Source organism: Passer montanus, unplaced genomic scaffold (genome assembly GCF_014805655.1).
Source record: "Passer montanus isolate IOZ18808 unplaced genomic scaffold, ASM1480565v1 scaffold2, whole genome shotgun sequence".
NCBI lineage: Eukaryota > Metazoa > Chordata > Aves > Passeriformes > Passeridae > Passer > Passer montanus.
The window spans coordinates 29,369,465-29,382,466 of NW_024366591.1; the positions used below are offsets into that span (position 1 = coordinate 29,369,465).

Genomic DNA, 13,002 nt, shown 5'->3' on the forward strand with positions numbered 1-13,002 from the left:
AGTTTTTGGCACACAAGCTGAAGTCAGAATAATCAGTCATAGCTCATGAGGGAGCAGAGGTGAATGGGGAAAGAAGGTGGTCGCCAAAGCATTTGGAAGCAAATACTCTTAAAATAGTAAGGCTTTTCCAAATGCCTACTTAGTGAAATTAGACCCACAGGAAAACCAGACCAGTTGAACTGTATAAATAGCATAGGCCACTTGATGGAAAAGGCAGCCAGTCTACCTAATTTTATTTTTTTTAAATGAAGAAACATAATGCCAATATACTGAATAATCCTGCTGGTTTCAATTAGCTCTGGACCTTTTCTCTGGCTCTGTAAGGTTCTTAACCATGGCATTAATGCCAAAGGAAATTATCCAGCTCCTTTACAAAAAAATTACCTGAACAGGCCAAGTAATGTTATGGTAAATGTTAATCTTAAACCTCAGATAGAAACAGCTACTCCTGAAATTATGACTACTTTTGGTTTTTAAATCATGTTTATTTTTCAGTTTAATAACAATGACAAAATACTGACTGCTCTTTGTTCTGTTCACCTGTCCCCTTGTATTTCTGGACAGAAGTGGATCTCCAGACCATATAAGATGACAAGGTTGATTCTACTGAAGGTTCATACCTTCTCTCCTCCATCCCATAAATACAGCTAGCAAATAATGAAAATAAACTACTGTCACAATTAATCTAGTGGCTTAAGAAAATTTCTGTAAATATCTTGCAATCTACCCAAATGAAAATTACTTAAATGTTATACAACCTTTTTCAATTAATAACATCTAAATGAACTGTGTGTCATGCAGGGCTTCAATTTGAAACGTATGTTTAATTATTTTTATAGTGAGAAGATGCAGTTGCTGGAGCATCTCCCCAGGGATGTGGTAGAGACCTCATCACTGGAGGTTTTCAAGATGCAGCTGGTCAAAGTTCTAGATAATCTCCCCCAGACTCCCTTTCACACAAAAAGTTGTGAACCTCTTTTGAGGTTCCTTCCAGCCTGGCCTGTTCTGTGATTCTCTCTGATCCACTGATGTAATCTCAGTTTTCTGTAGGGAAGAGGTTAACTTTTCTAGCCAATTTTCCAATAGGAAGCATCAAGAACTCATTCTGAAAAGGGGCTCACTGGTATTTCATTAAGTTCAGTTAACCACAACATTCTGTCATCGAATTAATTTATAAGACAAACTGCAAAAAGAGAGCATGTGGGAAAACTGAAATGATACATATCCAGGTTTTGTCTGAATGCACAGAAACATCATTTTAGTAATGATTCAGATGCATAAGCAATCCTGTCTGGAGAAAGCCCTTATTGATCTCCTGAAGTTGATTCATAAATCTGCTGCTAGAATATTTATCAAGTGGTATCATGAAAAATTCTATCTGGCAGTTGATCATATTTCTTCAGATGTGTTGTAAGTCTGTATTTTTACTCTTCCTTTGCTCTCTCTTCTTTCAGTAAAATCACCTCCTGATCTTCAAAATTTTTCTTTCCTGAGAGGTCCTGTGCTTTTGATCAAGGATTTTGCCTTTAGTACAACCTTAACTCCAACTTTCAGAAATTTGCATACATATTACAGCCATCAGATCATTACAGAACTAACTGCCTACCAGCTCCAAAGGTAATGTGTGTTTCCGTGTACTTTGAGTATCTACTGAAAAAAGGCAGTTGCTGAGTGGACAGAAGCATTAACTTAATCAACAACACACAGTCTCTCCTCTCTCCAAAATAAATGGTTTTTATGTTGCTTACTGAGCTTGAAAACTTGAAAGCTAAGTGCTTCCTCTTGGACAGGCTGAGTGTCTGAAATAACTGCTTTTAACAGCCCTGGAGCATCATTAAAGCTTTAAGACATTTCAGAAGCATTTGGTCTCCACGCCCCGTAGGTAAAAATTTACTTAGAATTGGTAAATCGAACATTGCTAAGTAAAACAATGTATTGTCTTTTACTTGTGCCTGTTAATAAGTACTTTAATTAAGACTTTTGGAAATAAGTTAGCAAATTAATTAATTTACAACTGCAATAAAAAAAATCAGTAAGAAACCCATTAAATATCATAAATAAGTCAATACATTACTTAGGAAATGAACTCTATTTTTATTACTAGAAATTACCATCCACTATAAAATGCCACTGTACCAATTACTTTACTTGTATAAGTAACTAATTTCTTAACTGATGTTATTAAATTAATATATTACTTCTCTGCAATTTGTATTTTTTTTTTCCTTTGGCTACTGCTCTTATTTAAATAGTAAGTTGTAAGAAAGAGAATTAGGCAATCAATAGCTTAGGTTTTACACACTGACAAACACAATTTGCTTCACATTTAAGTCGGTAATTGAAAGTCAATTGGTTGTAGCAGTCCAGGCAACGCTACCTGTAAGTTGTCCTGAGACAAAACCTACAGAAGTACAAGCAGTCTTTGTATTGACTGTAGGGGCTCTCTGATCAGATTCGAATCCTAAGGTTGAGAAAAGACTGTAAGAACTTTCCTTCTATTATGGGAATTGGGAAATGTGAAGATATTCAAGTGACAATGAACTAGACTTTTTTGATTTTGAGTTTTTAAATTTTTTAAACTGTTATTTTTCAGTTCAGATGAAATATTTTTTTCCAATGCAAAATCTTTTCTATGATTAAGGAACTCAAAAAAAAAAAAAAAAAAGGAATCACCAAACATGCAAAAGCAAATTCCAACCTCAAATTTCAACCTTCTTCAAACCTTTGTTGTTTTTCACCCAGAGGATGGCTGGGCACTGGAACAGGCTCCCCAGGGCAGTGGTCACAGCATTAAGCCTGACAGAGCTCCAGAAGGGCTTGGAGAATGCTCTCAGGCACATGTGACTCTTGTGCAGGCCTGGGATTTGGACTCAAGGATCCTCATGGGCCCCTTCCAGCTCATCATATTCTGTGATTTTTCTATATCTGTGCCTATGGAAATGGTGGCCTAACTTCCTAAGATTGTATGTACACTTTGATTTATTTTTAAATTGTGTTTATGGTCTTCAAAAGGCTTAGAAAAATCAGGCTGAAGGAATGTTTCTATTTATTAGATATTTCTTTCTCAAATTCAACCATGTTTTATGTGCTTCAGTAGCATTAAGGTATCCAAGTAGCTAAGCTGCCCAAAGGCTTCTAACAGCTGCAGAAAAATTAGATTTAGATTAATCTTTTCTTATTGCTTTCCCTATTTTCTCCAAGCTTAAGGTGTCACCCTCAGCTGCTCATGACCACCTCTTTCCTTGTAAAAGTACACTGCCACATCTTCAGCTGTACACAAAAGGCTTAGTGACCTAAACCAACCGAAAATAAGAGAACAAGTGGTTTTGTTCTCTGGTGGCATTGTTCTTACACTGTGTCCTATAAGCAGGGCAGAGGAGTAGCTGTTTGCTACAAATCTGCAGGCAAAATGGGAGATTTGTTCCTTCTTTTGCTCAGAATGTATCCACATGGCCTCAGCCCTTGACATCCATCATCTGCACAGCATTGCTTGCTGTTGGTCAGAACTCCCAGTCTGGCACCTCAGGCTCGCCCCTGAGTGCTCCCAAGACAGGAGTTCCTGTGCCCACAGTCTGTTGCACTGAATTCCCAAGGCACTGTGGATGACTTGTGTCCTTAAACCAGCAGCAGAACAGGCACCTTCTGTCTGAACATGCCTTTGCTTCCAGCACAATGTCAGGCTGCTCCTTGTTGGAGCTTAGAGAGCACCTTTATGTACAAACAGTGCAATAAATCCTTTAATACAACTGGCCTTTGTGGAGAGCAAGGTAAATGACCAAAATAATGTATGTTCTGCAGCACATTTCCCTGTCCTAGAGAGGTTGAAAAGAAGGGCATGCAGCTCAACTCAGCACTACTCCAAATAAATAAAATGGACAAAAAGTAATGCGTTAAGAGCTATAAGTAGTAATATTCTTCACTGACACGCCACCTAAAGATTTCAGAATGATTCACAGAGTCCATAAAACTGGTAGAACTAATATGCAGCTGCTTCTGGCACAGAGCAGTGAATTTACATACTTGGATTGATTACATAGCTTCTACTTAAAGAAGTAGCCCCCATTTAGGTTGCCCATTATTAGAATTCCACGCATTACATGAAGCTATTAGGGGCTGCTCAGCAATAACTGCTTTGGAACATTGCCAAATAAAGGCATACTTTATTAGAATCAAGATTTCCACAGTTGTTTAAAAAACAACCCTGAAATTTGTAACCATGATCATTAAAAAAAGATGGCTTGCAAGATGTCTGTCTGAGAACCCCTCATCTGTTCTACTTTCTGCTGCAGAAAAGTGAAGTTGTCAGGATACGCATCTGGCAAGTCAGGATGAATACTGCTTCTTTTCTCCCAAAATTAAATTTTCATAGCTATTCTTCCCAAATGGAAAAAAAAATAAATAAAAACAACCAAAAAACCAAACCAAACCAACAAACTCGCTTTTAACTTCTTGAAGGAAAGTTTTAAGGTAACATTAGAAAAGATCTTTCCCTGAGAGGGACCCTATTTATTTTTTTTTAAATTTAAATTATTCATTTGACAAGAACCTTTCCTTCTGTGGCGTCTGCAGCAGTCAGAAATCGTGCTTCTCTCCAAAAAGGCATCAAAGCACTATTAGTTAGAAACAATAAAATACTCTGTTACCTGAACTGCAGTTCTTCATGGCAAAGGAATCCACGGCTGCCACGCTCTTGTTCCCATTAGGAACATATTCCAGGGAGATCCGAAATGGTTTCTCCAGGTGTCCAACTCTCCTTTGAAGCAACACCCATCTGGTCTCATCACAGAGCAAGAGGAAAAAACACAGGAGAAGAGCTGTAAGAAAGGCTACTACTTTACAAATACCAAATCCCCCAAAGGAGCAGCTCCACATATGGCTGGTCACACTGTGCCTCCTACCCGAGTCCTCACTTCCCTCACAGTGCCCCATGGTCAGGACCTTTCCCTCCCATGGATTTTGCAAAAGTAAAATTCTAAGCACCAAGATTTCCACCCAGCTAAGATGTGGAAACCCAACTAAACAGCAGCTTATTGCTCTCTTCTGTCACACTTCTGTGCCCCCAGATGTCTGCCTGCTGTTTAAAGGAAACCAAACTCTGTGCAAAGCAAGCTGTGAAATCTGTAGCACACGTGCACATCCCCTTTAAATACCATTTCTGAGTCTTACCAAAAAGTCTCTTAGTCACTCAGGAAATAAGGCAGTCTCCAGGGCTGTACAATAGCTCTAATTCCCAGCACTGCATCACGAGTTGAAGTAACACATTTTACTTCTAAAGCAGTTGGCCGGAACATCTACCTGTGCACAGAGCACCACATCTAAAACATGCCATTTCTCCTCCTCCACTTCCTGTCCCTCTTTTCCTGCTTACCTCCCTCCCAAATGACAAAAATTCCCAGTAAGTAAATCAAGGAAGTGAATTAGCAGCCCAGGAGATTAACATCCACACTCCAAGAGCGGTACAACTTAATCTGCTTGTTGCCAAGAGTAAATGAGAACAAAAAGCCTGCTTGAGCTTTATTTATTCCCTGAGATGCTAGAAGACATCAGTTCCTGGCTGTCTTTAATGTCTACCTTCTCCCCTCTGATCAGCTGGGTCGGCTGCTTTACCTGAACTAACTTCCAGTCAGAGAGCACAAGAATTATTCCTAGACCCCCGATTCCAATTCTCTATCCCACAAGACATGTCTGAAGGTAGATAGTAAAAAATGAAAACATCTGTCTTTTTGCCAATATTCTGGAATTCTGCAAGGAAAATGTTAAGGACTTAAATACTTGTACAATAACATGGTCTGACCCATCTCCCTTCTCATCCTTGGGCACAGGCTGCCAATAAAACCACTTGACACCATTTATGAAGGGCTGCTTCCCAAGAGGCACGTATCACCTCAGCAGTGATATGGATCCCATCCCCTGTTTCACTCCAGTTTATCAGGGCCTGCTCACTAACCATAAACATGATCAGGGGCAAGAGATTCTGTAAAGTCACTCAGCCACTACTAATTCAATTTTTTCACATTTCTCTTCTGTTACAGGAAGAATTCAGCACCAAGGGAAAAGTCCCTTTGTAGCATACTGTAAATGGTCAGCTGGAGCCTAAGAAACCAACAGGACCTAACAAAGCCTATTATGAAATGCAGCTCCAGCTGCAACTTTTGAAAGATGAGACCAAAAATGTATTGTGTTTCCTTAAGTTGTTTTTAAACACCACTATTAAGCATTTTAGGGGAAGACTGTAATTATTTCTGGTTATCAGAAATTTTGCATTGCCCTTTGACAAAACCCCACATTTTTTATTGCTCTTACAAAAATATTTCCTTTTTAAGTACCCCCATTGTCTCCCTGTATATGTATTTGTGTTTGTCCATGAGCTGTGAAAAAGAACACCTTTTTTGGGGGGGAAGGTAACCCTCTGGAACAGATCTTCTGAGCACAAGAAACTACACAGCTTATCTAACATCCATTACAAGAATTTCCTTCTCCAGAAGCATGCCCGGAATTTGGATGTTATAAAGTTCAGAAACCCTTCTGAAAGGAAATACAACAACATGTGTGTATGACATTTGCAACAACTGACCATCATTTGTGGCTGCTAGGAACATGGATCAATCCTAAATTGCAGACCCTGCACTGTGACAGAAGCTAGGAGACTTTTCTTGGTTCCAGTGGCAGACAAGTTGTTGTCTCCTCAGGGACACAGTGGTGTCATTATGCTTCACTGAACCAAACAAAATTCCCAGCAGGCAAGGAAGCTGCTGACAGGTATGTGAAGGACCTAAAGAGAAGTCCAAAGCAAGGGTTACAAAAGGACCCTGCTGGCAGCTATTGCAGTTCAATGTGCAACTCAGAAAAGCAAACACAGCTTTTTAATGATTTACTAGGTGTCCTCCTCCCTCTTTTTTCCATTGAGAAGAGTGAAAATAGACTGCTAAATTTCATTTTTTGTTTACAGTTATTTTCATTTCCACATCTCATCTTCCACCTTCTGTGCTCTAGGCTCTCACTTGAGAGGAGGATGTTGGCATCCTCACTCTTTTTCTGTCCCACTCCCCCCAGAGATAAATCTGCTTTTGCTGAAATTAAATAGAATAAAGCATTGAGAGTATTTTAAAATGCCTAGCTTCTGTGCGAGTTATTTCTTCTCATGTCATCTCAACTTAGGTATATTATAAGGATTAGAAGATACAAATTTCCCTACAAATAGAGCCAAAACCAACCCTAGATGAAATTTGATTATGAAATACAAAAGCATCTGTATGTCATGAAAATTGTTTTCCTCAGCTTCAGAAGACTGATGGATTTTAATTCCAAGTACGCAGTGGCTCTCAACAATGATTTCCATTTCTGTGTTACTGCTAACCCTCTGGATAAATGTGCCAGGAGTTTTAGGAATTGCTTTTTTGAGTTACTGGTGCAATAACTTTAGTTTGAGATTCTCAGGCCTCTCATAGTTTACCACAGAAACTTTATTAACTCCCAGAGCTGTTGCCAAGCAGGTGTTTTATATCACCACAACAGAAGACTGGAAAACGCAGACTCACTCAAGCCCAGATTCATTACAAAATATATTCATACTTCGTGGTACAAATTCCTACAATAGGTTGCCTGATATTCAGAGATTCATGTGAAAAGAAATACCAAGTACCAGCCTCTTACTTTTGAGACAAAGATGACATTAAATGGTGGATTTATCAGGGTTACTAAAAATAGCTCCAGGGTCACCAGAGGCACCTGTGGGCAAACTCAGATAGGAATCAGTTCTGGCATCACTCTGTGGCAGATTTGGGACTCTGATCTCCAGACCTTCTATATAACACACTGTATTACACAGACCCATACTCATTTGCACATCCTGTACTATATATAGGCTGCCTGGCAGCAGCATCAGCAACATCTACTTCAGCATAACCAATACATATTAGATGTTATTTAGCAGTAGCTTTATTAAATTTCTATCAGTGGTCTGCTGTGGCTGCATTTCTCTTCACAGAGAAAAGCAAGGCACAAATTCCCAAGGATATTTTCTGGGAATCGCAGCGAGGAACCTCAGAGAAAGAAGAAACAATTCTTATCTCATTTGCTGTGCCTGTGTTTGTGCAAAAGTAGAATGCAACATGGAAACTGTTTACCCAAAGTGATGGTGTTTTGTTTCCTTGGCCTATCAGGGCCAAGCACGTGTCCAGACTGTTGGTCAGCAGACAGTCAAAAGATTCTGTACAGTGGATTTGAGTGTTTGTGCAGATTCAGTTTAGTTGTGGTGTAATATAGTATAGAATAATATAGTATAATAAAGTAATTAATTAGCTTTCTGATATTATGGAGTCAGATGTATGATTTCTTCCTTTCATCAGGGTTACCCTGACTGCTTTGCTATAGTCTACATGCTATGAATCTAATTTTAGAAAGCATTTTAGCAAGGTAACAGAAGCCACTTCAGTTGTCTTTTGGGATAGATGGGGAAACACCATGTATGGAACCCCATACTGGAGTCATACTTCACCAGCCTGACAGGTTTCTGTGCTGAGATGATAGGCTTGCTCAAGGAGGAGAGCAGTGGATGTTGCTTGTCTTGGCTTGATAATGTTTCCCATCATTACTCTCTCCCATCCCATCATCACTGACTGATGGAAGCACAGACTTTGAGGTGGACTGGCTTAGAGGGTTATCACCACTGTACCAAGTCCAGCTGGAAGCCAGTCACTGGGGGTATTACACCTCTGGTTTTATAGTGTTTTCTGTCCTCGTCAATGACCTGGATCATGGGACGGGCTGCGCTATCAACAAGCTTCCAGCAAGACTGGGAGAAGCAACTGATGCACGGGACAGCTGGGCTGCCATTGGAAGAGGTTGGAAATTTGAGTCAACAGGAAGCTCATGAAATTCAAGAAAGAGAAACTGCATTGCCTCTGCAGAGGAACTACCTCATGCACCAGCACAGGCCAGAGAGCGGCTTTGCAGAAGACAACCTGTGGGCCCTACAAAATACCGAGCCTAAGCTAGAAACATGTCCCCAGTGAAAAGAAAGGCCAATAGTTTACCAGGCTGCACTGGGAAACACAGATCAAAGGGGTGATTCTTCCTCACTATTCAGCTCTGGAGAGACACTCCTGGAGGACCAGGTCCAGTGCAGACCTTTCCAGCACAAGACAGACACGAGGTACAGAAGTGAGTCCAGCCAACAGCCACAGAGATGATTTAGGTACTGGAGCATCTGACATACAAGAGGAGGCTGGGATTGCTTAGACAGCAAGAGAAGAGAAGAGGAGGCTCAGAAAGGATCTTATCAGTGTTGATCTGTTATAGGTGAATGGAAAGGAGACAGATTTGGACAAGGGTATCCAATGAAAGGCAAGAACAAGGAACTTTCCTTGGACTGAAAGACCAGAAATTCCATTAAAACACAAGAGAAAGCTTGCTTGCTTTAAGGGTGACTGAACACTGAAACAAATTGCCCAGAAATCTTATGTAGCCTCTATTTCCAGATATTTAAAATGGGAATGGATATAGATCTGGGTAACCTGCTTCTCACTCAGCATCCAGAAGGGAACTTAGACTACTCAATCTCAGGAGTTCCTTCCAGCCTCAACCATTCTGCATTTGTGAAACACAGGACCCAAAAGCAAACAACAGCAGGTAACAGATTACTCCTGTTATCCTCTGCATGACCTCCAAGCACTCTAGAGAGTGATGAATCAGCCCAGTAAGCTGACAACTGCAAGGACAAAGGCATCACTTATTGTACCCAGAGCTATTATCACATAGCCTTCAACATCATGGCCTATTTCTACCACAGCAGTGGTCATAATGACCGTGATGATCTGTCTGGATACTGCCTCAAGCAATAAAAAATCCTGCAGTTTAACATTTTAATTTAAACTTTTATACTGCAAAGCAAAACACTATGTTGTATTGCTTAGGCACTGCTCAGTGTCTCATTACAAGTCAGATCCATCAGGTCTTTCACTGAAGCTGCATCAAGAAAGAAACTGTCTCAGATACCTAGAATCTGCAATACACATCAGTTTACAGAGAAACTAATAACTGTGGTCTTCAGTGACAGAGTAACCCAAAATCCTAGATACAAACATTTTCAGACTTTAGAGAAGTTCAGACATGGATGAGGATGCCACCTAGAAAGAATGAGTTGCTTAAAGAAAGCCGGGGCAACACCTGGAGTTTCTCTCAGAAGGCTCTTCTCCAAAACAGAAAATGCTGCTGACAGAACCAAAGCCCAGGTTTACACAGGAGAGCAAGGGCTAAATTTTCAAATGGCTTCTTCATACTCAGTCCTCAATGTGAAGGTGTGTGGACACAACCTTTGGCCTCTCCCAGCCCTGCAAGGGTGAGCTGCTAGGTCCCAAACAAGCCAAAGTACTTCTCTGTAGCTTAACTTTTTTTAAGGCCCCCATCCATGACTGCGTTGGCCAGGCTCTATGTTTCAGAGGCCACAATCCAGTTGTCATGGAAACTTGAGAGGTAGTTTAGATGCTCTGGTTGTTCATGCAGCATGTAGCTTCAGAAGGAACACTTTCCTGATTAATTCTAATCGATACACTAATGCTTTGGATGCCATTTTGCATGCTCCTCTGGGTAATGCCAGCACTGATTAATTGCAAGTTCAAGTCAGGATGATCTCTTAGAGGCAGTGCATTAAAAAAAAAGAAGTGCTAGAACTCTCAAGTAAAGTCTCAAGCTGGAATACTTGCAATCCTGCATTTGTCTGCCTTCATGGCTAAATGATTTTGAATCCAATTAACACTCACATACTCTTTCATCCTGTTAAAGAGGGGTTTCAAAATGCTTGATTGCAGCAAGCTTTGGGACTCCAGTTTACTCCCATGTACAGCAATCATCTTTGTGATCACTCCCCAGACTTCCAACTAGTCTGGGAGGTAGAATTAATTTCTGTGCTGTCAGCCAGCCTGCCACCTGTGCTGCCACCTGTGCCACCACCTATGTCTTCAGGGGAGTGCAGTTTGCACTGGCCCAACTGCAGAAGTTAAGTTTCACCCAGAATGCTGTTCTAGCTTTGACAGACCCACCACTTTCTCGCTTTTACAGAAATTTTGAAAGCAAGTCTTCAACTTGCAAGAAAACTATGGAAATTATTAGCAAGAAGCCCCAAAGAACCAATGCTTAAATCACAGTAAATCAGGGCTAACTGCACTTGAACTGTGTTGTGGGGAATAAAGAGCTGCATGGGCCCTCCAAGGGTCATGAATCAGCTCATGTGCTCCCAGCAACAATTAATGGCTGGTTGAGGGAACACAAGAACTTCCAACTATCTCCTCTCCTTGAGACAAATGTTCTGTGAATTCAAGCTGTATTCTGCTCTCACCTCCACTCTCCCAGCATAAAAATTGTGGAACTTAACAGACTCATCATAGCTAAATTGAGTGACAGTGTGATTTTATTTCTTCAGGTTGAGGCTCTCATGTAAAATACTCCTGCTGCTACCAGCACTCATCATGGTATGGCTGTGAGGAAAATGCAGTGTATCTTGGCAAGGGCTTAGATTTTCTCTCTTTAGTAAAAGGTTCTGCAAACTTTTGGGAATTAAAAAATTAAATATAAATAATAGCAGCTGTGTCAGAGTATTTCACATCAAAATCTGCCTGCAGCAGTGAAAATATTAGATGCTGATTTTTGAGAATGAAACCTTGTTAAGGGTGGAATTAAAATTAGCACTAGGAGTCCAAATGAGAAATTTTTCTCTTTAATGGATAAATAGGGGAAAGAACATAACTTTTTCATCCTGCATGCCCCTGCATAATTATGCAGAAGTTTATAATATGTTTTAATCTTGCCTCCATACTGCTTCAGACTTTCCTTTGCTTCAACAATTAATGGGCACTGCAGAAAGGAAAAAGCAGATTAAACCTTTTCAGGCTCTAGACAACAGAAAATAAAAAAATGTTTTCAAGAGGATGCCAATAAAATTTATAGAGACAGAGGATTAGAAATAAAATCATCTATAGGAGTCTGGGTAAACTCCTTTTTCATTAATTCAAACAATATAATATATTGCATTGTAATTATTTTTAATTATCAACTTTAAAGTAATTTCAGCACACTGACCTTAAAGTTACTTAAACGACACCAGGTCCAGAATTTGAAGCATGATGGTATAGTCTTACAAAATGTCAACAAATAAAAATACTGTACAATAATGCAAGAGATTATTTAACATTAAAGGAGGAAATTCTTGATGTGCAACAAAAAGTTTGCAATGTTAATTCCTCTGCTCATTGATAATTTTACTTTATAAGAGCAAGCAAAATGGGGAAACTTTACTTTTTAAGGGAAAGAAAAATAGTATCCCTTTTCCTCTATTGATTTAATGCCGACTGTCTTCCTACCCTTTTCTCTGGCCTTTTGCATAAGCAAGACATAACTGTAATGATAGGTTAAATACAGCTGAGACCTTTATTAGTGTCATTGGATCAGACCTTTAACATCCCTGTGAGTGGCTCAAGAAAGCTTCCCCGCCCTTTCCTCAAAATGCCTTTAGAAGATGCTTTCATGAAAGTTTTGCCATTAAAAAACAAAACAAAAAAAATTTGCAACTATTTTCTTTCCTGTTACTCTTTTAGTGCTTTTAAGATGAAACTAAAAACGCTGCCACCTCCCCCCCAGAAAATGTGCTGTAACTGTGTGTGGTTTGACGAATAAGTCAGGCATTGAGTAATTACCTTGCCTACAACAGGAGTCCAACGAGATTTTGACTCCAAAATGCAATTATACCCCCTCATGAGCACTGGAAAGGAGGTTAAATCTACCCTCTTTCTAGAATTGCAGTGCTGGGCTCCTTTGTACAGATGCTCCACTGAGAATTGTACAGCTGGGAAGATATTGCAATATGGAAGAAACTGCTTTAGGCTTTAGTGAAACACAAGTTGCCTGTGAAAGATATTTTTTTATGTTCTACTTATTCCTGGCCAACAATGGAAGTTTGCAGTAAAGCCACTACAGTTTTTTTGGTAGCAGACTCTTCTCCTGTGCAGA

The 13,002-nt window shown here is 39.9% G+C and overlaps 1 protein-coding gene across 1 annotated transcript in view; it reads right to left on the reverse strand.

Annotated features, from left to right (window-relative positions):
* ALK (ALK receptor tyrosine kinase) overlaps positions 1–13,002 on the reverse strand; it is a 226,155-nt gene that overhangs the window by 100,222 nt on the left and 112,931 nt on the right. The window contains exon 4 of the mRNA XM_039707697.1: positions 4,644–4,771. Within this exon, the coding sequence (XP_039563631.1) occupies positions 4,644–4,771 (128 nt within the window). The remainder of the gene's footprint in view (positions 1–4,643; positions 4,772–13,002) is intronic.